Raw genomic sequence first — 25,237 nt, 5'->3', positions numbered from 1 at the left:
AACCCAGAGGCCAGGTGAGACAGGCCCTGCATTCCTGTGTGGAGCGTGCTGGTTCAGGTGCTGCACAGCTGATTTCTTTTCAAGTCTGCATGATCAGCACCTTCAGTGACATTCCTGTCAGGCTGGGAAAAGAGCCTTGGTGGCATTTGCTGCAGGGCAAAGCCCACACAACACACTAAGTGCCTCCATGAAGCTCTGCTTGGAAGTTAACATGGTGGGTAATCTGTTCTGCAGCATACATGTCACCCCCACAGCCCGGGTGGGAGATCTCTCAGGTTGTACTACAACCAGAGGGAAAGGAAAACTTATATATACATAAAATAAAATTAAAATTACCTTTCTTCAGATAAAATTTCCATGTCATCAGCTGTTCTGTCTATAGGTTTGGATGAGCTAAAGCTTTCCATACTCTGCAATACAACAAGTATTAAAGCAGTAAGATACATATGAGAAACAGATTCAATCTGCAGGCCATTAAACAGATCAAATACAGAAATAGCCAACAGGATTTCTAGGAAAATGGTAACACACACACTACTGCCCACTAAACAAATCCCACACTTTATTGTCCCCTAAACTGCAAGAAAACCCAGCTGCTCACTCCTTTGTTTCTTTCATCAGACAACCTCAAACGTCTGAACAGAATAATGCTGCATGGTACCCTGTCTGCTCCGTTTCACAGCCTGACAGACAGCCTAGGCTTGGGAGCAATTCTTTGGTCTGTGCAATTCTTGTAAGAGCAGGTACCAAAATCCACAGCAACCTCTCAGCAGAACTCCTTTATGTACATGTTAGAAAATCCTCTACTTCTCAGCCAAACCCTTCCTTAGTTTCTTCTTAAACAGGCATAAGAATGAAAAGAGACTGCACAGATGTAATGCTGGGCTAATATGAATGCAGGGCAAGCAATCCAACTGGTTATGACCTCTTGTTCTGAGATTTGTCTTGGCCACCATTAAGAACATTAACACTGTTGAGTACTGTGAGGACAAGCCATATGGCCACTTCAAGCACATGTCCAGGAGGCTTTTTACCCTGGGTTTTGGGGAAGTCCCTCTTACATAGGAGGAAGTGGGTTCCTGCCCTGGAAACTACATACACAGACTTCTTGGGGCAGTCACAGCCTTCTCTCACCTGCTACACCTCCAGCCCCATATGGTGACACAGGTCAGTCATTCCAGCCTTACCTAATTTGATTCTTCAAGTCCTACTGATACCTGGCTACCATGTCCCTAAAATGCAGTTACAAGCTTTTAATGCTTTGTGGTTGGTTTGCCTGGGAGTCTAAGTGGAAGTGACAGTTTCCCCACCGCTGACTTGTGCTTTTGAGCCAGATGAAATCAGACAGCTAAGAGGAAAGCTTCCCCACACTGTCCTACATACTCTTTCAGGCTTTGAAAAAAAGGAATACTCAGGAAAGGGTGTTTAAAGAGAGACAACATCACAAACTTGTTTACATGACAAAGGCCCATTTGTAAAAGCTAAGGTGCATGTTATGCTATACTCCAAGTAGGTAGCCTAATTGGAGTTATTATTTGATGTGTAAAGGTGTAGCCAAAAAAAACCTAAACCATCACACATCCTTCTGGAAGTCTCTGAAATTCAAGTATGTAATAAACACACTCATTAAAACTTTAAAAGCAGCTTCTGGCCTTCCAAAACAATAGCACCACGCTCTCTGCAAGATGTTTCATAATGATACTTGCAGTTGGTCATCCCACTCTGACACTTCCTATAGCAGAGCAAGCAAGAATCACACTGCTGGTCATCTTGGCCAACGTGCTTTTAATATAAGATTACTTCATTTTACATTCCTTTCAACCTTTGCCCTTCAAGAGATCAAAAAATGAGGGGGCAGGGTGAAGTCCAGTGGACACAAATAAGTTTGAGGACATTTCTTCTGGGCACAGTTGAAGACTTCATGAATGCATTTCAGGTCTGCAGCAAAACAGGACACTTCCATCAGTGCTTCCTTTCTTAAGTCCTGATAAAAACTCTCATTTACATTGAAACTGCTTTACACTCCACAGGCACAGAGAAAAGGTGATGAAAAGATCATAAGCACTAGACCTTTGCCTATCTTAGAATGCATGGCTACAAGAAAAGACAGAAGTGTGAATGTGTCTGTCTCACTCTGCTTTCATGAAGTATCACATGAGAAGATTGTGAATATTAAACACTAAATTTAAGTTACTAAATTGAGCATGGTGTACAATTTTTGGCATCTTGCCTTCTTTTGATCATAATGAAAAGCAAATCCACCTCTCTCTAGAATCTCTTCACAGGGTAAGAACATTAGATCATTGCAATTTTGTGATCTAAACAAAATGAGTCCAAAAACAGGTCACACTAACAACTTGCTTTCAGCAGGCTCTAAAACTTAATCAAGCATCCCTGAAGGAAATGCCCTATAGGTCAGGACAGCTCTTGATGTTTCTGTTAACCATGTAATGCATGCTTGCTGCAGGCACAGTGCTTCTGCCACTGCATGCAGACCCTGCGCTGAAGCACAGCACAGTTTCTCAGCTGTTGACACTCCAGTCAGTGCTTGCCCTGGCTGAGAGGGAAGAAAGGTGAACCAGTTTTATTCTACAGCTTGTAGAAGTAGGCAAACTGTCCTCTAATGTGAAGGTCACATGAGAATATGCTGGAAAAATTCTACAGCATTCCAGATTTTAATGATGTTATAAGGAAGTCATTGATGTCTTCAGTAAAAGGTGGATAAAGGAATCACATTTTTGACCGACACACTTCTAAGTGCTTTCCAAATTGCAAAAAACACAGGCTTTAGAGAAATGGCATAAAATACCTTTACCATCTCATTATCAAGTAGTCACTTGAAATCTAATTTCAGAACTTAGCAGAAATATGAAAATAAACTTGACCTGAATATGAGAACCTACATCTAAGGTTCCAAATTCCTTGCAAGGCTTTTGAAAGACTGGGAAAAAGACCTATATCCTTTTGTGCTTTCCAAAATGCTTCACCAAATTCAAAAGAAAAAAGCAAATACTTGCAGAAAGAGAAAATGACTGCATGGAGTATCATAGCAGAAATACAGCTTCTCAGTTGCTGCATCACAAGGATTACAAGTGTCAGACCCAGTGTTTCCCATAGTCCAGAATAGGCACTGAGGCTTGTATAACAGGCAAAAGTGGCTACCTAAAGGAACCAGATGTGCACTGAAATAAAAAAAGAGCTTTTCCCATCCTAGTCACAGACATCAAACAGTGCAGTGCTCTGGCTTACCACAGGACTGTCCTGGTTGTCATTAAGCTCTGAGAGCTTGGTGCTGGATTTCTGACGTTTTGATTTATTTCTTTCACTAAGGTATCCGGAGCTGGTGTCTTGTAATTTTTCTACATCTTGAGCAGCTAGAATACAATCTTCAAGACTGCTGAATCCAGAGGGAATGTTTTCCTTGTTGACAACTTCCCTAAAAAGAAAAGGGACATTACAGCAAGATGTTGTATAAAAGGCCCTCTTGCTACATTTATGGTAGCAATAGAGAACTACATCATAATGACTGGTGCAGTTCTGGCAACACCATCTCTTCCCAATGAAACCACTATCTCTGGTTCTTCCCAATCCAGACAAAAACACACATTGTGCAATGCCAAATCCCACTGAGGAGCAAAAGCCAATTTTATACACCTCAGGTGAGAAAGCTGTGAGGATCCATGTTTGGGATCTGATTCATTTGCCACTAAACCAAACACATAGAAGCCTTCACATGGAAGCTGGACTAGCCCCTGGCTGCCTGTGGAATTTCTGTAGAGAGAATGAAGCACATTTTCCTTTGAGACATGAGCTTTTAATTTAGAAAGGTGATTCATAGCTGCGATCCAGGGATCTCCTTTGGTGCATGACACCGCATAATTGGCCCTCTTACTCATAACCCTCAAATGCAAGAGCAGGACTGTGTGGTACTTTAGTCAAATGCTTGATTTCTATTTGGGAATTACACAAAACATAAAAGGGAATGTACCTCTGCAATGGTAACACAACTGCTAGGACAGAGGACTGTTTTGCTATGTTGGGAAGAGGATGGGACAGCCAGCCCTATGTCACCACGTGATGCTCTCGCTGTGACTCTCTGGGCTTGCAGGCTTTGTGCATGTTTACCAGAAGCCTGGCATATGGCTTATCTTGCCCTGTTGGATCCTTCAGCAGGCAGCTTTCCATCTACCACTTGTTAAGGAGTCCTCCCTCTACTTTCCCCAGCAGTGAAGATGCACATATACACCAGTACACCATGGGATCAGGAAAAACACAAGGTGTCTCATTACCCTTCCAGAGGCTAAGGGCAGCTTGCTTACACTTGACACTGAAACGAGAACATTGCTAACTCTGTGTGGCTGTCTTACACAGTGCTGTGCAACTCCAAAGCCTGCTTTCATGAACAGCAGGAGAACTCATCTAGACTTGACTGGTGTGATAAGAAACCAGTTACTCTGCAATATCTGGACAGTGCCAGCATGGCAAGTATTCAGAACAAAAACAAAACTAGAAAGTTCTAGTGACTTTCTAGATGACAGATCTCTAGGTTTTGTTGGTGGAAAAGAGATACAAAGAGGTATGAAAAATCTCTGACTAAACTTCTAAGATAACACATTTGCCTTTGTGGAAATTTTTACAAACCCTTCAGCAGATCAATTACACATTCAGAGCCTGTAAATCATGTAATCTTCAAAGCCTGGGTGTTCACCTACGTGATTTTGCAATAAACACTCTTCCTGCCTGTAGTCCCATTTTGTGACATTACAAAGCCTCTTGTGATCTATCACAAGGCAAGCAGATGAAATCACTAACAATCAAAAAAACAACAGAAAGATGTTTTGAAAGTAATTCTCAATTTTGATAATTCACCCAGAGAAATCCCAGCAATCTGACCTAAGGGAAACAGGGGAAAACAATTTGGACCACAGCCAGCCCTCAAAACTTCAAAAAAATCCTTGGCTCCAGCTTTCTGGACTGAGTCGGAATAACTGTGTCAATCATATCTAGAGGCAGCTCTGTAACACAGCGTTGAAGAAAAGCCCTGCAGTACTATATGCTTCTGAACACGTACACTAGCCAGTCTCTGACCTACTTACCTGAGAAGCCTGTCAGCAGGGCTACTTAACAAGAAAAACTACTTTACAGCTGCTGCCAGATACTTTGGTGACTTTCAAGTGCCAATTTCCCAGGCCACCTTTACAGTGCATTTTGATTCCCTATGAAAATGGTGTCTTTTTTTTTTTCTTTTTTTGTAACTCCAGATTTTTTGTACAACGTTTTTTGTACATCAGCACTGACACATTTACACATTTTGGGAAATACCATGGATGCAATATTAACATGAGATATTGATGGCTATGCACCTGTATAAAAGTAGGTTCATATAAGAAGGTACAGATCCAATAGAAGTTGGGGAATTCAGCACCCAGGAAACAACAACAGGAGACTAGATGTTTATTTTGGAACCAACTTCAAATCCCAGCAATCCAACACTGCAGTGAGGCATACAAATTCTTTACAAGAACTAGTGCTGTGTTACCGATAAACACAGAAATTGAAGGTGGCCTTGCAGTCTGTGCTACAGTTTCTCAAATACAACTATGCCTTGTGTAACAAATTTGTTAAAGCTGCAGTGGTAATACATTTGTACCACACAATATATGTCACAACTAGAAGAGTATGAATAGAAAAACAGGTATTATCTTTACTCTTTGACAGACATTTAAGGAAATTCACTACTAAAACATGTTTAAACTTTGTGTAATAGGGTGGATAAAAAAAATAGATTCTGATTAATCAAAAGGAAGATTCTTCTAATTTCAGACAAACTCCCAAATCTTCTCACTAAACCCAAACACAAGCTGTGCCTCCACACACAAAAGAGGAACTTCATCTTATTTTATATCTCAAGACATGCTGAATTCAGAAAAGCAGCTGGGCCCAATGTTTTTATCTAAAAAAAGTTAAAGGCAGCAGAATCAACTGCTTGGGAATTTCCACTAATGCAACAAATACCATAAGTAACCAATTCCAAATACTGTAATTACAAACTTGACTGCATTACCCCCTAGATTCTTATTATGCTTTGCTCCACTCCATGATCTAGTAAACTCTAAATTTCCCAGCTCTGACTGATGCTCTGCATGGGCACTGCAGCCAGGGCAAAGGTCAGTGCCTTTCATAACAGAATGTAGCATTGCCTTGATAAGAATACATGACTGGGGTAGACTTAAATATACTTTCCAAAACAAGGAAATCAGGCTCATACATGTCTCTGTTTCTCCGGGCTTCCTCCTGCTCTTTGTGGTGTCGCCTCCTCTGCCTGGCAGACACATTAGAAGAGGCTGAAGACGTCCCGGATTCAGAGTCCTCTGAACTCTGGCCGCCTGAGCCATGAACATCAAAGAGATGCTGCTCCACGGCTGAGCGGATTGTCTTCTCTAAATACCTGTCAAGCCGAAAAATAAGGTCAATTGAACTCAAAGATTTTGTGGAGCTCCCTCTCTGCAACAATAAATAAAACAAAAGTATCTGTGGGTTATGTTTGCTTAGGATGGCGGCACAAAATGTTCCAGTGCCATGACATATGCAATCAATGCCAAAATCTTCAGATATCTGCTGGTTCAAGTCCCTTGGAATAGCTGAGCCTTCTCAATTAATATTGCTCTTTTTATTTCTAGGGATGTATGAAATTTCAGTAAAACAACTAATTTTACTTACTGAAACTACAGGCATTGGTACCTAACTTTCATCCTCACTGAAAAGCCCCTGCTGTGACAAAACTGCATTTGATACCCAGCCATGCTGACAGGGGTCAAGTCTGTTGTGCAAAACAAGCTCAGTAAGGCAATGGATCACCTGCAAGAAGACGATTCACTGCTGTCTCAAAGGGATGACAATATGCAGTAGCTTACTACATACTCCTCACATACATTGTCACCAATCATGGGTTTTGTTCCAAGTTCATGCCATTTTTACACATTCTTGGGCCACATTCTTGTGTATCCACAGCCACCCTGACACTGGTGTGAGACCACCCTCACACTCTATGGCACTAAGAGGGCTTCCACACAATCCACCACAACAGAGTCCCTGAAACTGCATCAGTTACAGGTGTGGGACTACTTGAACTTTCAACACAAACAAATTTTCTTTTTGGTACTGCCATTCTCTTGTAATATTCACTTCCTTCATCAGAGGAAGTTTTAATGGGAAAAATATTTTTTTTTCCAAAGAGATCACATAGAAGCACATTTTTGTATACATCTCCATCCCATCTCTTGTTTCTTGCAATGCTTTAAGCAGCCACTGAAGAATGGGTTTTTCAAACATGCATGCCCAAAGTCCATGTATGGCTTCTACTGTTTTTTCCATAATTAAAATTTTGTTTCAAGATTTACTGGTTAATTTTCAACTGAGTAGCTACAGTATGGGACTCCATGCTTGGGCTCATTTCTCTTTTACAAGAGCTGTGCTAAGTTCCTATACTTGAAAGCCAGCTGAGACAGCAGTTCCTGGAAAAGTCAGAAGACTTTAGCAACTGCAAAAGCCCAGATGGTTTAACTAGGCAAGTATGTCTGTATTTCACTATTGATAAAGATCAGTTCTGCAAACCCATCAGCCATTGGGAATTCCCAGCTCCACAAAAGGAGCCAACTCATTTTAGCTCTGCTCCTCCCAGTTACAGCAGTAGGGTCAGGTCACATCCTCTGCTGGGATGCAAGAGGGAGCAAACAAGAGCAAGAAGACAACATTGCAAAAACCTTCTCAAAATATTCAAGTTCTGCCTAAGCAAAACATCACAGGCACAGTGAGCAAAGAACCAAGGGCATGAGAAGTTTTCAGGAGGAAGTGATTTATTATCCTTATAAATTAATTGCTTTGGGAAACACTGTCTCTTTTTTTTTGTTTATGCAAGAACAACTCTTAAAGAGAAATAAAAGCATAACCAGAAATATTTTAAAAAGCTCCAAGAAAGATAGCTACAAAATTGTAAAAGACACTTACTCTCCTGTAGCAGGAACGTTGCTACTGACTTGTGATACGTGGGTACTGTATAAAAGGAAAAAAAAGAGAATAATGGTAGATCTTATTATCAAAATAAGGTCTTAAAAATCTCTTGCTCTTTGCAGTGCTAAGATTTAAAGGTCTGAGCTGTCTCAACAACAACTGTGTGCACATGTCACAAGTTCCCTTAAGGGAAATTTTCACTCCCACCGTGACGTGGCACATTTTGACAAGTCAATATCTTCAACCATGAATTTCCCTATCGTTCCCATGAAATAGGCAAAGGTCTAAAAGCAAGTATTTCAACCTCAACATGTTACAGATTTTTTCTTTTCATGTGGGTATTCTGCTGCTCATGTTTTAGCCTTATGACAGCAGTCTTTGTCTTTTGAAGCTAACTTGAAAATGTATACACTTAATATTTAACTGCTCTGTTTAACTATTCTCTCTTTGAACATGCTAAAATAACATATTTATATTCTTTACTTCACATTTAAAAAAATAAAATCTACACATGCTTCTCTCCTTTTTACCTCGGTCTGTTATCAGGCTCAGCAAGAGCTGACACAAATGTAGATATTATCATTTGCTGTTCAGAGCCCTTCTGAACAAGCTGACCTGGCACAGGTGTCACTGCTTTCTTCCCTCTGCCAAGTCCCATCCTGCCCCTTTTTCATCCACTGACTCAGCCTTGCAAATAAGGTGACACTGCCTATTCATCCTTTCTGTGACCTCCCTTAAGTCAAATAAACTACAGGCTTAGGGGTTTCATTTCAAATTATCTCTGTATCAGCAGAGTACAACTGGCTGATAAATCCCAGTAAAATGTAGTCAGCTGGATACAAAATATTCTTCCTGCCCAAATAGACACTCATTGTTTTCGGTCTTCACCAGTTTCTCTCAAATAATTTCATTGCAGAACCATCAACAGCTGATTTGCCTTTGTTACCCAAAGGTTTCCTCTCTGTTTCCCTTGAATACTTTGCACTTCACTTTATGGGGTTAGAGCTAGCTGAGAAGCTGCAGCACTCTCAGATAACCACTGTGTGGCTTTTCTGGGTTTCAGTGTCACTTGAGCAGAAGGCAGGCAACAGAGGAAGAGAAGGATAAATGAGGGGTCACTACAGCTATTTTAACAAAACCAACAAACCAGTGTGACTCCTCCCCACAAACACCCAGCTGCAAGCTTGCAATGTGCTTCAGGCTGAGCCAGTGTGCTCACCTGGCTCTAACCACACACACATCCTTGCCAGTCCCAGCTTCACTCAGTGCTACTCTCCAGTCCCAGCACAGGTCACCGGAGGAAAGCAGTCATGGACTTGCCAGTATGTTCCACATTACCTGAGCAGGACCTGAGCAGTTGTGTCATTCAGATAATTTCATGAAGACATGCAAACAACTATTACTGTACCTATTGTTACAGATAAAACATCTGCATACAGGAAACAAAATTTGCGAGATCACACTCTTCTCACATCTAACATCTTGACTATCAACTACAGGATGGCATTGGAATTTGAAGTGCACATTTCAAGCCCCCTGCTTGCCTTCTGGTTTGCTTAGAGGAACTATGTGGCCTCTTCCCAGCCCAAAATTTAAGACCTGGTCTCCCATGGAGACGTATTAGGGAGTAAGGTGCTAGTGTGCTAATGTGGGATAACCCACATTATAAGATACAACTCGTGTGCTTGCTATAGCTCCTACACCCATGGGAGTAGATTAATGCTGTATCACCTTTTTATTGTACCTACATGCAAACCAAACTGAATGAGGTTGCCTTCCATATCACACTTTTCTTCTCTGTTTTCATGCCAGGAAAGTGGTAGTGGAGAGGAAGAAAGGATTGCTTGGATTTTAGCCTTTTTAAAACATCCCTAGGATATAGTTTTTTCTACCAATAAAAAATTTTCTAACACCCCAGTACATTCTAATTCACAGTTAACTGTGTGCTTTATTAACATAGATTCAGTTTTAAGTACATTACCCTAATTTTTAATGATATGTAACAATTAATTTACTGCATCTAGAAAAGCCCTACTCAGGCAATACAGATTCTGTAAGAAAGACAGTAACATGGTGATTTTCAAACTACTGACAAATAACAAGGAAGTACGTACCCTTTACATGCCAGCTGAGTGGATGACTACAAAATGAAGGTCTGATATTCTAATTTTATTGTACTGAGCCCAAGTTTATCCTTAGCTCTGTGATAAGTTAATACTCTTTTATTAGCCTCCCCTCAATAAGACAGAGATTTTAAATCAGAGTTTTTCTAGATACACTAACTTCCTTTTAATTCCACAGTTGGTAATTTTTCTGGCTATTTCATTTTGAAGCTTAATTTAAATGTGTTGCTAAATTGTTTTAGTTACTCTCCACCAACCTTTCTTACACCAAAGAACTTCACATCCAAAACAAATGGTGGAGGGGAGAGAGTTCCACAGTGGTTTTAGGACTGGAGCCTTCTGCAGGACACGACAGACGTTGGCAAACACAACCAAAGACACCACTCTGCAAGGATTTCAGAGCCCAGACAAGCAGGCAGGCAGGGTGTATCCTGCGGGGCTTTCCAAACTTCTTGGGTGGCAGAAGCCACTCTGCTGTTGGATTTCTGTGGAACAGGCAGGGTGAGCCATGCCTAGAAGAGCCCTCTTGGCGTGCCTGCCTGTGCAGGCATCTGCCTCGCTCAGTAAATCATCTGGACAATGGGAACTCATGTTCTGCTTCAGTTAATTATTTTCTCCTCACATCTGCTCCATTTCGCTGATACGTACAATCAATTATCTCCACAGCTAGATAATCTTTATTAGATTATGCAGCTGCTGTTGCAGAACATGCTGAGAAATACCAACTTTTCTTAGAAATTACAGGTGTCCTCAGGTGACTGAGGGCAGTACAACAGCGTCCCAGTGCTGGGGGACTTTTACTTTCAGAAAGCCAGCCAGAAAACCTGCACAGAGGCACACAACTGTTTTAAATGCTATGAACTTTTGAACTGGTTTCCCTCATGCTTTTCCTTCTGGGAAGTCTGACCTCCAGCACTTCCCAGTTTTGTCTAGCTTGTTTACTCAAGTCTTTTGCTCACTTTCAGAGCTGCTCTAACAGCTTTGAATAAAGTCTTACTTCACACAAAAGGCAAACTCTTACTGCATGGCTTCCTTTCTTCTGTTTCAGCCTCAAGGTCGAGAAGGTGCTATTTTCCATCGTCATATAATCTCACCTGCACCCCCTAACTAGTACTCCCTAAGTTTAAAAGATGTGCACTGGAGTGAGAATTATCTTATGCAATGCCTGCAGCTTGTCTGGTCTGCCTTGGGCATCTTCTGATAGCAGATGCTGGATATCAATAAGTTGGATATCAATGCCCTTTCTCCTGATTTCTTTCATTCAAGCAACTATTGAGCAAAGTATCTTAGCATCTAGACAAAAAGAGCAAAGAAAAACCATCAAACAGCACAAACTAGGAAACTGACATACTGGCATAGTGTTTTCCCTGGGTTTTCATTTATGGAGTCATTTAATTAATTCTTGACAATACCTACTGGCCTAATTCATTAACTATATTTGCAGTCTGGTATTGAAGTCACCTGTTGCTGACACGTACTTACAGTCCATCTGCTTCATTCAGGAAACAAAGATGGCTTTTGTTCCTCTTTTTGCTTTTTTAAAAGCCAAGCACAACAGTAAGAAAGCCTCAATAGATGCAAAAGCTTTTTACCGTTTTGCTATGCAAAGTTGAGGATGTTTAAATGGTCTTGACATAACACATGGGAAATTCCTGACGTCCTCCTGAATATAGTATTTCAATCCCTGACCTAGGGATTCAATTCCTGATCTAGGAAGTTCCAATTCATAGGTATTTATATGGTCTAAACACTATCCACTCTCCACACTGTGACATGAAATACTGCAAACTCATGTGGGATCCATTTCAAGAAAACTACTCTATTTGACACACTTTCACCAAAGAGAAGTGTTGTGATGGCATACAGAAAATGAAAATAATGAGTTTAAAGACAAAACAAAAGGGGTATGCTCTTAGTTATTGGGACGTCCCACCACACAGAGGAGATGCTTTCATTATTTTCTCACCAGCTTCACACTTTCACAAGCTCAGTTCAAATTATCCCTCCTTTAAACGTGGTAAATTATTTTTTACACTACTTTGTTACTACACATTAAACTAACCCCACTAAAAGCAACTTTATTCGGTATTCCTAATCCTGAATAGTTTTTCACTTGCATCTCTCCTTTACGACAGATGCACACTGACACCTACTGCTTGGAACAGAGACAATCCTGAAGGGGATTCATAGAGCCCCCATGATTCAGCTTGGTGAATTTGCGTGGCTGTGTCTGTGCAGGCTCCCCTGCAGAGCAGGGAAATAATCCCCAGGGAGTCTCAGACCTGCATGGCAGCCAGGCACCCAGAGCAGGGACACCCAGTGGCTTGGTGGCTACTTTCAGCCAGTGCAGGTGTGATGGACATGAACTCGAATCACATTTGTGATGGAGCCCAGCATTCCTGTAGGCTCAGGACCTCTTATGGCATGTCCCATGGAGGGAGAAGCCATTCAGTGTGAAGGTGGCCAAGCAAATTTCTGAGCAGTTTTACAGTTTCTTCAGGAAACTGACCTGAAAACAAGCAGCATAAAACATCTTACCCAATAAACTTCAGGGTAAGAATACTTGACCTGCATTATCTAAAAAGAGTTGTCTCAAACAAAAACTGCTAAAAGGAGAAACAGTCAGTTGTACTGAATAATGCTCGCAGGAGTACTTCTAGGAAAAGAACGAGGCACAACTGTCCAATGCCCCACTCATGGGTATTTAGTGCAATCTTTGGCACTGCTTGTGAGGTCAGGTCTCATCGCAATTTCACTTTAATGCTCTGAATGTTATCAAAGCTACACACTACAAAGCTTTTGTTTTTCTCCCCTGTAATACCACTCTGGCTTATCTCAGGACAGTCCCCTCAGGTAGCTCCTCTGAAAGCATCTACATGACTAACGTCACATCTAAGGCACACAGGCCAGCACAAAGCATGCCTGAAGATTCACTGTCTTCCAAAAACTCCTTGCACACGTGGAGTGGAATTATGCTTACAGGTATTTGCTGCTGCCAGACACTCCTTCGTTTCCTGAAACTGCTGAGTGTTTCTCAGTACTGATTACTCAAACATCCTGCAGCTGGTATTCACATTCTCACTAAAGAATTATTCAAGGAGCACTTTTTAACAGCCTCAACTCCCTTTACCACAAGGTTTTGTTACAGAAGGTTTTAGAACATAAATGCCCTTCAGGCATGACTCCCTGGAACAATCAATCACCTAGCAAGGTTTTCCTCTTCTTTTAACAGTATAGAAATCTTCTTGCCTGGTACTGAGCACAGCTGAGCCAACAAATTATCTAATCAAGGACTACAGAGAGGGAGAGGATAACTCTGGCCAGCAGTAGGTGAATGGATTAAAACCCCAAGTCTCTCAAACTGGTCAAGCTGAAATCATCCTTATTATGTCCAATGAGAGAGGGTTCCAGCTACAAAAGTAATAATGTTCTGCCCAAATATATTAATAAACTATTTGTATACATTCTTATTGTTATTTACCATAAATATCCTCCCCTCTCTGTCTAAAACTCAGGAGGAATATGTGTGCTCTGGCTAATTTCTTACAGTAGCTAGGACCTCCATGCTCTTTTCTCCATCTTATAACAGTCTTCCCATTTCTTTAATCATCTTCACAAACCTAAAGCGTTTGGAACATGAATGACTTGAAAGTGTTTAAGGCTTTACCTGTCTCTTGTACAGGGGTATCCATACCTCTAAGTGTACTGAAAATATTTCCTTTATATATCCACTGCCATGTGATTACTTCAACTTGAGTATTTTTATCCCTCCATGGACAAGTATGCTTACATCTTTTTTTTTTTTTTTCCCCAGCATTTCCACATGTGAGGAACTCCCCTGTCAGGGCAAAAATGTTCATTATTAGGCCTCAGTAAGGTCATAAGTAATAAATTACTTTATTACTTATGTTATTTCTTTTAGTATCTATCTTAAATTTGATGCTTATCTTTATAAACATATATAAAAATAACATTTCTATACATGAAAGTGAGATATTTTATAAATATATCCATATATCTCACTCTATATAATACCTCACTGTCCCATATTTTCACCCAGAGGACACTGCTATAAGCTCAATTAAGGAACATGATTTGACTTTATTATGCTAGTGGCTATCAAGGAAAATAAGTTAATGGCACTTCAGGATCTCTAGCAGCAATGCCCTTCCTCTCCTACCAGCAATATCTATAAGTCTCACCTCCTCCCTACCCATCTTTATGTTCTTGTACTCGTGCCCACTTTTTCCATACAGATGGCATGATATAAAACATTTTGCTGACATCAGCCAGATTAGGTATACTCTTTTACTTCCTCTCTTTGGAAAGTCTTTTAAAAAATAACATGGTTGTACTAGTGTTACCACTCTTTACAAACCCATGTCACATATTGTCTCATTTACTGCTTACTCTCATACTGTTACAGACTGTTTATCCCTTACTAAGTAGCAGTGGTGATAAAGTCTTGACTTTCCCAATATTGAAAGAAACCAACCAATCAGTGTCATTTTAAGAAACTGTATATTTATTGGTGGTGTTCTGACAGTTCTGACTTAAAAGTTAAGACCTTCAGCATTTGTTTTATTGTTGAAAACAGCAATCAGGGAAACATCTCCATTGTTAGCTGACATGGTACAGCACTGAATACTTAAGTCTGATTTGATCCTACTAAAACTGATTTATGGAGGGTGTGCTGGTTTTAGCTGGGGTAGAGTTAATTTTCTTCCCAGTGCCTGGTATGTGGCTGTGTTTTGGATTTGTGCTGAACACAGGGTTAATAATGTAGAGATGTTTGTGTTATTGCTGAGCAGGACTTACACACAGCCAAGGCCTTTTCTGGCTTTTGTACTGGCAGGGAATTTAGGGGTGTGTGGAAGGTGGGAGGAGACACAGCTGGGCCAGGTGACCCAAACTGACCAAAGGGATATTCCAGACCGTGTGACATCATGGCCAGTGTATACAGTGGGGGGGAAAAGGAGGAAGGGGAGGGGACATTTTCAGTGATGGCATCTGCCTTCCCAAGAAACCATTACATGTGGTGGGGCCCTGCTCTCCGGAGATGGCTGAACACCTGCCTGCCCACGGGAAGCACTGAATGAATTCCTTGTTCTGCTTTGCTTGTGTGCATGGCCTTTTCCTATTAACCTATCTTTATCTCAACCCATGAGTTTTCCAGCTCTTACCATTCCAGTTTTCTACCAAATCCTGTTGGTGGGGGAGTGAGCAAAGCTGGCTGGGGTTAAACCATGACAGAGGGACACAAAGTTCCTTCCATCTGGCAAGAGCCAAGTATTATGCCGTGTTTGGAAGCTAAAGAGCTCTTGTTCCCACTTACTTAACTTGTTGTATAATTATCTATATGGAATTACTGCATTAACACAGCAATGACCGCCCTGTGCCCAAATATTCATGATTCACTGGAAGGATTACTTGAGCAGTATTTCAAGCTATGTAAGTGTGGCTGGTAGTAATAGAAATAGATTTGACCATCAGACAGCTAAAGCAGACAATCTTCCCTTCCTTGCCCATGGTGTAAAATGCAATTCCTACATATGTCATGCACAGCCTCTAGGGCAACAACTTGAACTTTCAAAGTTACACAGAAAAAACTGGCCACCCACTCAAGTTCTCAGTTGTTGAAGCACCAGGAATTGCCCAGCCAGCTCCAGCTCTCCTGCCAAATTAACCGCACTTGGCAACTGACCTCAGATTTCTGATGTGTTACAAACAGAAGCAAGACTTACAAGCTGTTCCCTTTATTTACAAGTAACTGTATCCCAGCAATGTTACAAAAGACACGGGCCTGGCAAGAAGCCTGTGTATCAAGGTGCGCAGCTCCCTCTCTACTCCTACCAGCCATTTGCTCACTTCCCAGCTACGTGCTTATTCCTGACTGTTCCCTTCCTATTTGCAAGACAGATTCCCATGGAAACCCATCCCTTCATTTCAGTGGACACACTCATTCTTTGTTTTCCCCCCTCATAAGCCTAAATCTCTAAGATGTTCAAATTTGCTTCCTTCCTCCCAGAAATGTTCTGCTTTGATATCAGTTTTCTCAGGTCCACTCCTTTCTCCCCATCTCTCCTTGGTGATCTTGACAAGGTCAGAGAAGGAGAATCTCCTTCATGGATCATTTTTCTATAATCCAGGAAAGGGCTTGGAAGGACAGTTCTGAGCAGTAAGAGATGGAAATGTAATGAAACCCTAAAATCATTTGAAGGTCACATTAGCCAGAAAGTAAAACAAAGGAGTGATCAATTTTCAGTGGAAAGATATGAAGAAGATTTAAACTAGGGAAAATTTGAGAGAGGGCAGTGTATGTATGCATCTACAAAATAATCTCCTGAAGGAAGAGGCAGAATCTCCTTTGACAATTTGGAGCTTTTTAAGGCACAGACTGGGAAACATCTGCACAAATGGATTGCAGGGAATGACGGTGCATCTGCCCGGAAGGCAGACAGGATCATGCTACCAGGCTAGTCCATGAACAATTCCCTGACAGACATTTCTGCATAGTATGCATTAACTGCATTCTTTCTATGCTTCATGTTAGAAAAATTCTCTAAGAAAAAACACAAGCTATAAAGATAAACAGGAATATACACCAGAGATTAAGAAATTTCAGACATCGCTGTAAGAATTCCAATTATCACTGTTCTCACAAAAGGCATCACTGGGATTTCTTTTTATTTGTTTAAACTCTGTAGAGATCAAAGAACCCAATTATAATATCTGGCCCTTCCTCCTCTGCAGCCCTTCATTGTTAATTGCTCTGGCTCCTGTTCTTCCACAAAGTATAAATGAAAGCACTGGAACTAAGCCTGCTACTGAAGCAAGCAGAGCAAACTTTCACAGATGTCAACAGAATTAGACCCTTTTTACAAGCAGTGACTTTGCCCTGCAGTTGGCAAAACAAGAAACAATTTGTTCAAATGCAGCATGAGTACCATTCCCTCCAGTGAGGCTTGCTGGGTACCCAGGCACTCTCCTGCTTTTCTAGGCTGCAGCAGGGAACTGGATGGGCTGCTGACTCACCATCTGGTTCCTGGTTTCTTTCTGAACAGCACATGCTGTCAGTTCCTCAAATCCTGTAGCAAAAATCTCTCCTGTGCCTGCAGATAAGCTACTCAGGCATCTAAGACATGCAACAAACCAAAGAAAAGAGGAAAACCATGTCCATCTTGAAATAAAGACCTTAAACTCTGGGCCTCCTCTCTAAATACAAAATAATCGCAACAGAGATGATTAGCTACAAAGACTCATCCCACTCACTGAGCAATAATTACAAATGTAAAATTAATGCTCACTTTGATTACAGTCTGTTCAGCACTTCTGAACCCCTCCCCACATTAAATTCCAATAATGAGTCAATCCCACACAGAAAAATAAATGAAAACAATGGAGTAAATACCTCACGTAGAAGGGTGACATAGGCCGCTCATCTTCTTGGGAGCTAAAAAACAAAATATATTTTGTAAGTCAGTATGCAGCTCTGTCTTCTATTTGCAGCTCAAGATACTCACTCTTAAAAAGCAGAGACAATGAAAGTGGAATTGCACCTGTTACAGAAGTAGCACTTAAGTCTGTTTTGTCCTCTGGTTGATGCATGGAAGAAAGCTTTAAGTTACTTTCCTTAAATCCTGGCAATCCAACTCATTTCTCTAAATGTCCACAAATGTGGCGTAACAGATCTCCTGCTAGACAGCCAGGAGTCATTCTGAATCTGTAACAGTGCTAGGGCTATTCCCATAGCAACAATAAAGCATTTTGCCAGGAAAACCAAGAGAGTTCTTCGCTGTCTGCTGCTCCAGAATTAAACAATCTGCCTATTAAAGCCAAATTTGGGAAAAAAACCAAAGGACATCTTGAGTAACCAAAGAAACAACCATGGCCATAGGTGCATGCATGAGGCTACCTATTCCCCAGTTTTATCACTTCTGTGGAAGGTTTATTTGAATGACATTTCTGTAAGCTTGAGATCAGGGATTGCCACTGGCTGGCTTGGAGGTCCACTGACAAAATGTTTAACTGTCTTATAGTTGTCAACTGGCCTGGCCCCAGCATAACCACCTGGCAAGTGACTTACCAGCCCTGATCCAGCTCATTGTGCCTGTGCTGGCACAAGGGTAACAGTGAGCTGGGACACAGCAGCACACATGATCCCTTGAATTTTGAAGGATTTTATTTATTGGCTTATAAAAGCTGCTCAAAGTACTCGATACAGGGGAAAAGAACACCTCTGTAGGATTTGCAACTAGGAAATCAAGTACTCAGGTACTTTCTGCAGTTTCCATTGGATCCAGCATGAAGCTCCCTCAGCAAGATGAGCTGAAACTGGCTTGCAGCCAGGTAAGTACCCTGCCCTCACACTGCACACAGCCAGAAGCAGATTTAACCACAGCTTATTTCCAACCCAGCCAATGTTCCAATGTTATAGCAGATGCACAAATATGAACATCAAGTGCACCAAGGGGAGCAGAGCATAAAGGAGAAGACAAGATACAAGGGTGTGGAAGAGAGCATACCGCACAAGGGAGTCAGAAAGGCAGGCTGAAAATAAGCAAGCCAGTGTTCCAGGGAAATAACCACAGGGATTTAACCTCCCAACTAGAATATGGAAAGTCTCACTAACAGACATCCACAGAAAAGACCTTAAAGCACATGATGCAGGAAACACCAGACCAGAAGGAAGAGAAACTGCCTCTGAAATTGTTGTGGTCTGCCAAAACTTCACCTCTGAAAGGCAACAGTGACTGGACAGCTTTCAGCAGCTCCCCAAAAAAACTGGGAGCACAGCTGCTACTGGAAATCTTGCTGCCACTTCCACGAGCCTGTCTTCAGTAACCTGAACAACCTGCAGTGCCCAGAGCTGCTGCTGCTCCCAGAGCCAGGCAGGACACAGCAGTGCACAGCAGGTGGAGAGTGCCTGCCTGTCAACTGAGGCTAGCAGCACCTGAAGAGTCTTCATGAGAAACTGCTACAGCTTTGAGACTGCCTAGGAAAAGTTGATGGACCATGGAAATACCCATTACTGCCTTCCCTGAAGACAACCTGCAACAGAGACATGGGTAGGAACCTCTACCAGGTAAAGCTCCCTCCCCTGATGGCATGCAGTCTCCCAGCCTGCGTGCATGCTGGCATTATTTGGCACTTACAGAATATATATATATATTTTTTTTTTAAGTGTAAAGAAAGTACTTTAGACTTGCAAAGCTGGTGGTGAAGTTTTTTGCTATATTCAGTTCACTGCATTAATAGCTGTACTTGTAATCTCAATGCAAACAAATCCAAGTAGTGGACAGAAAATCTGAAAAAAATTTTCTCACATAAATGAAAGTTTACAGTGCCATCAAGATTTCTGTGCATTAGTGCAACTTCAAATGACAACACCAATTGCTGCTTTATGTTCAAGTGGCAGTTGTTGAAGCCACACCAATCATGATTTCTTTTCCATCATAAACACCCCTCTGTATCTCAAGGTTTGTAATTAACTTCCAAATTAAAGCAGCACAATTAAAGTCCAAATAATCTTTTACATTTATGCTCCCAACATATGTTTTGACAGAGCAGACAGAAAAGTAGTATTCAGCAGGGACTCTGAATTCTCTTGCATTTCCTTCACTTTCTTCCACAGCAAATGCAACTGGATCCTTCTTAAAATGAAGCAAGTTTTCTAATTGTACAAAAATTTATCCAACCGTATAATAAAATTGAGGAGAAACAAATATTTTAAGCCCATTAGCTGGGAATGGCAGAGAAAGAAGCTCTTACAGAAGTCAGAAACCAAATATCAGTTTCATTTAGATCATCAAGTTTCAAGATTTCACATGGTTGGTAATAACTGTAGCTGTGAAAAACCTCTCTTACTCAATAGTGGTTCATATTTTTACATGTGCAGCAAATGAGCAGTACCTGAATCTGGGGTGAAGACCTCCAAGCTAACTAGTATGAAATCCAGCCTTTTGAGAAAACCATAAAAACCTTCTAAATGACTACTTTGCCCAGCAAAGAATTTATCAATTAACAAACAGGCTTAGCAGTAAATTAAATCTTGGGGGGTTTTTGTTTGGTTGGGATTTTTTTTTTTTATTCTCAAAGTTTTGTCCAGAATTATGTATGCTTTATGTCCAGAAGGCATGAAATAACTTTTAAAAACTCCAGTTATTTATTCAATTATCATGGATTACCCAGTCAAGCAGGTGAGTGTAAAAAGCAGTCTCTTTTTTCTCAAGCATATAAATAGCTCACCTAAATCCAGGGATTAAACAGAAATTAATCGCTTCCATGAAATACTTGGGAGATTACCTGACAACTTCCTTCCTGCTAAAAACCAAAACAAATACTACAAAGTAAAAAAAAAAACCCTAAACAAACAAAAAAACCACAGCAAACCAAACTTGTTCTATTTCACATGTAAAGAAGTAATATTATGTATCTTTGTGACCACCACTGAGCTAACAAAAGGTTTGTCAGACTGGAAGGAACACCAGTTTAGCCCACTAGTTAGTTCAGCACATCTTGGGATTTTCAGGCACGTCCTTTCTGGTTTTGTAGAAGGAAATATAAAAGCCTGGGTGAAGTCTAACTTTCCATTCCAGAAGCAGAGTTAATCCTTTTTTGCCTCCCTCTTTTGCGACAGGAATGTTACAGGCAATGTTACATTCACTCCTCGGATTCTTAAACAGGTAACCACGTTTTTGGTTTTTTTTTTTTTTTCTGACATCTCATAGAACCATAGAATCATTGAGAGTGAAAAAGACTTCTCAGAACAAGTCCAACCTTTAAATTGTCTTGCCCTTCAGGCAGAATAAAGGTGCTGCTGAGCCTGTTGTGGAACACCCATTTAGATGGAAAATTCACAATTTATTTAGGTGCATAAGGAATACCCCTGTGTCAGCCCTCTCCTCACTGGACTGAGCTCCCTCCACAGATCAGAGTGGCTCAGGGTCCTTTCTCCTTGTTTCATTTGCACTTAATCAGAAGCAGTTCTTCTGTCTTAGCTTCCTGGAACAGGAACCTCCACTACAAACCTACTGCTGCTTTCCTACTCCACATCTCTTTTCAAAACTTAAATGTGACATTTCATCGATTAAATGAAAAAAAAAATTCCAGATTTTGGCTTTGGAGTTTTTGGTTGGATTTTTTTTTTTTTTTTACAATTATGAAAATGTACTTTGACTCATGGGTCAACATTTTGCCCCAGAGATGAAGGGCCTAGACACTGGCAGGGTCTTGCTGCTCAGCCAAGGTAATGTTTTCCTATTGCCTTGCCAGAGGCTCTGTTTGTTCTGACCTCAAATGTTAGATAAGGGAATGGCTATTCTATTCTACCACAGAAATTCTCAACTTCAAAAGAAATGTAGTTGGTTTTTGGTGAGAATACTTTTTTTAATACAAAGCAATAGCTGCTTCTATTTTTAAAGCAATCAAACAAGAAGCCAGTGAAAACTATGTGACATCAAATTACTAATGATATCAAAAATTATGCAGGTTTTGGAGGGAGGAGAAGGAAGGCTTTGGGTGACTTCTTAAGGCTTCAAACTTATCTCCCTCTTGTTTTCTTCTCATCATTCAGAACACCTATGCCTCCTTGGATGAAAAGACATACGATTTTTGCAACTACTGAGAATTTTAATAATATTGTTTATTTACTTATTATGACATTCAACACCAACAACACTAAAAACAGCTTCAAGGAAACATTGATTTTGAGGCCACAGTAGTGCTTTTTGCTGAAGGTCTCATCTTATTCACAAATTTTTCAGCACTTCTTCACCCACCCAAGTCATTACCCCGTAAAAGTTATTTCAATGTTGCAAAAAAATGCAAGATTTAAATGGCTCATGAAAATTTATTGCATGCTTATTTTCTCAATAGAGCTATTTACTCATAGCTTGTGCTTCACAGCAGTGGGTAAAAGGCAATGTTTTTGCAAATGAGAAATAGCAGGCAACATAAGCTTTTGCCTTCAAATAAATCCTTCAAAATAAACCTCCTTCAAATAAATACTGAGGTATATTATGCAAAAGAAGAAAGACTAATACCATCCTTGATGCAAGATTAACCATAAATTTAATCATAACACTGCAGTGATATAATGGTCATCATTTAAGTCACAACATACCCTCAATCCTGGAGCAATGCCACCCTTGCTCTATATCCTTAAACAGAGGGGGAGGAGGGAATGCCATATATGCAGTGTTTAAAAAACAAATGCTCAACAGCTATTTTCCTGGGAGAGTTATTTCCATGCCAACATTTCCATTTTCCCGGAAGAGTAACTTCAATAAGTCAAAACCATAACGTGTTGTTTCAGATATTTATCTCCAGTCTTCACAATAGTTGTGCTTATACCTAACCATGCATACCACTGAAACTTAAGTAAGCTACTCAGCAAATGAGCCGCATGTCAAAATCCAAGGCTGACAACCCAGCTTCTTTACCCCAAACTCATGTATTCTGCCAAAACATCATACTATGCAAAATATCTCCAATTATTTGGGTGTGAGTGAACTGGTTTAAATATTAAACTCCAAAGGATCCCATCATCTTCCTCAAGGATGTTTCTTCAGCATGTTTTTCCTAAAGAGCTCTCAAATAAATTACACTGCACAGGCATCTATCTAGAGGCATAACTGTGCAGGCTGTATGTGAGGAGGAACTGAGATTGACACATATTACCTGAATAGGAAAAAAAGTATACTGAAGGCTTCTTGCACACCTCCTCCTACTTCAAAGCAACATTAGAGATCAGGGAAGCATAGGCTATCCCATGGCAAGCTGAAGTGAGCAGAACTTCTTGCTGATTAAGTGCCACTGTGAGCAAGAGGCAGTTTTTCCATTTATATTAACATACCTGAATATCCTGGAGCCCTTGACAGCACAATTTTGTGTAATTATTTTCTGCTTACTATCCTTCTAGATTGCAAATATGTTTATCTTTTATAAAATTACATCAGTGTTAAACAGCTTACTTTTGCTGTTTTACTTCTTAAGCTAGTTGGGTCTTATTATGAAAGATGGGGCAGTGTCTTTTCTTTTACTTGTGGTTTGGCAATAGTCTTCACTAGGATAAAACCAGAAAATGGCTCAGAAAGAGGCAGAATGAAGGCAAGAGCCAAAGTCTCACCTCTTCTCAGAATTAAACAGAGAAGTTGCGTAACACACACACATACCTGTTGCATTATAATGGCAAGGAACAGTTACTAGGTAACCAGTGATTTCAGTTTCAGGATTGTTTGTTAAAAGCTTACACACTTCAAATAAAGGTATATAAGAGGCCAGTTTTTAGGCAAATATTAATATTTTTTGCTTAATCAGGTGGACACCCCAGAGACAAACACCAAAGAAAATTTCCACACCAACTTTCCTCTTCCTCAGGGCCTTCCACCCCCAGTGGTACTGAGGAAGAACTTCCACAAACTCCTACACCCACCATGTCACAGTTGTGAAAAGACAGGGTACCCAGCTATGGGTCAAAGCTGAGCTTGTAAGACAAAAAATTCACATAGCATTTTGTAACAGGCTATAACTTGAGGAAGATGAGAGACACAGGTTTAAATTTTTCTTCATTCTTCTACCAGAGCAAAAAACCCACCCAAACCCAAAGCAAACAAAGAAAAACTAGATTCAAGTTCTCTCCACCCTCAGAGAGCATACTTCACATCCATATTCCAGAATATACTTCATTAGGACTTGTCAAGCACTCCCAGTACCTTGGATAGAAAGTGATAAGAAAGTCCAAAAGATCAGACTTATTTACAGTACAACTTTACACACAAAAACGTTCACAAATGTGATAAAGAGAACACAGAAACCACTGCTCCCAAAACAAACAAAAAAGGTGGTGGAATACAGCAGTGTTCTTGGGCTAAACTGCTGGGTACTTGTGAAAGATCCCAAACAAGCCAACCAATAAGGTAAATCAAACAATCTTGGTAACTGCAGGTGAGACTGCCCATGCAGATTACAAACAGATCAGTCACATTCCCTACTGCTTTCAGAGGCACTTGCTAAAAATATTTGTGATGACTTCACTCTTCCACTACCTTGACTTGTTAAGCAACACGGGCCATCGATCACAAACAAGGCCCAAGTGTGTACCTGCCTTTCTTATTTCCTACAGAAACTGGTAGATAGTATTGGCAAAGGCAGCCACAGGCTTTAGCTTTGCACAGCTGTTGTTAAATCTGCAATAGACTGAGCTAGAATACATTAATTAAAACATGCATTAACAGCATTAGTGATGCTCTAACTAGGAAGCTGGGATACCAAAGTAAGCTAATGCTATTCTGAAAAGATGGTAGCCTAACAGCAATGGAAGGGACAAGTACTGATGGATAAGTTGTTGGAAAATCAGTGATGCAATCCATGTGACATTCACTGGTGACTTCTACAGTGCTTGGGCAATAGTACCTCCTGCAGTGAGGATTCAATACATTTGGCCTTCCACCTCTTCCCATGCAACAAAATATAACCCTGACATCCCCAAATTTCACTCCTTCACCACAGGACACCATACCCATCATATGCCCTGCCACAGATATCAATATATAGGATGACACCATTATAGTCCATGTGGCTCTATGCAAACACTTTATATGATTTTCTGGAAGACAGACTCACAGCTCACACATCTCTTGGTAGACACAGAGCCCTTCTCCCTCTCCCAGGTTTTACACACCAGCTGCACATTCGTATTGCTTCAGCACAGGAGGCTTCAATGGCAGGCACAGCACAGCCAGCCTTGTGGCCCCAAAAAGAGCATGGAGCACCTGCAGGAGATGGGAAGGAGCAAGTTCCCCCACCCAGGAAGGGAACCAAGTGTGATTACTGCAGGCAGCTCATTCCCTTTCTTGAGAGGGAAAGACAGATTCTTTCAGTTTGGCAAGTGTCCTGAATCACAGAACCTGAAGGGTGCCACTACTCTGATTAAATCTAGTAACAGGAACCATGCACTGCAATTTGTCCATGCCCTCAGCTGGAACAGCAACATCAGCCTGTCCACCCCACAGCAACCACAAACATAGTGCTTTCCACACTGGTACTAATCAATACTGGAGATATCAGCTTTCCTGGAGCTGACAAAAAATGCTCAAAACCAG

The 25,237-nt window shown here is 40.8% G+C and overlaps 1 protein-coding gene across 11 annotated transcripts in view; it reads right to left on the bottom strand.

The window, feature by feature from the left end:
• FAM13A (family with sequence similarity 13 member A) overlaps positions 1-25,237 on the bottom strand; it is a 120,111-nt gene that overhangs the window by 31,165 nt on the left and 63,709 nt on the right. For 6 of the 11 annotated variants that reach the window (XM_072927726.1, XM_072927728.1, XM_041715507.2 and 3 more), the window contains 5 exons: positions 17,545-17,586; positions 8,008-8,052; positions 6,269-6,448; positions 3,250-3,436; positions 337-410 (listed from right to left, as the gene is read on the bottom strand). In XM_072927726.1, the coding sequence (XP_072783827.1) occupies positions 337-410; positions 3,250-3,436; positions 6,269-6,448; positions 8,008-8,052; positions 17,545-17,586 (528 nt within the window). 11 annotated transcript variants of the gene reach the window in all.

The sequence above is a fragment of the Taeniopygia guttata genome, chromosome 4, assembly GCF_048771995.1.
Source record: "Taeniopygia guttata chromosome 4, bTaeGut7.mat, whole genome shotgun sequence".
Lineage (NCBI taxonomy): Eukaryota > Metazoa > Chordata > Aves > Passeriformes > Estrildidae > Taeniopygia > Taeniopygia guttata.
Note: the sequence above shows the minus strand (reverse complement) of the source record. Positions and strands in the feature narration are given on the sequence as shown.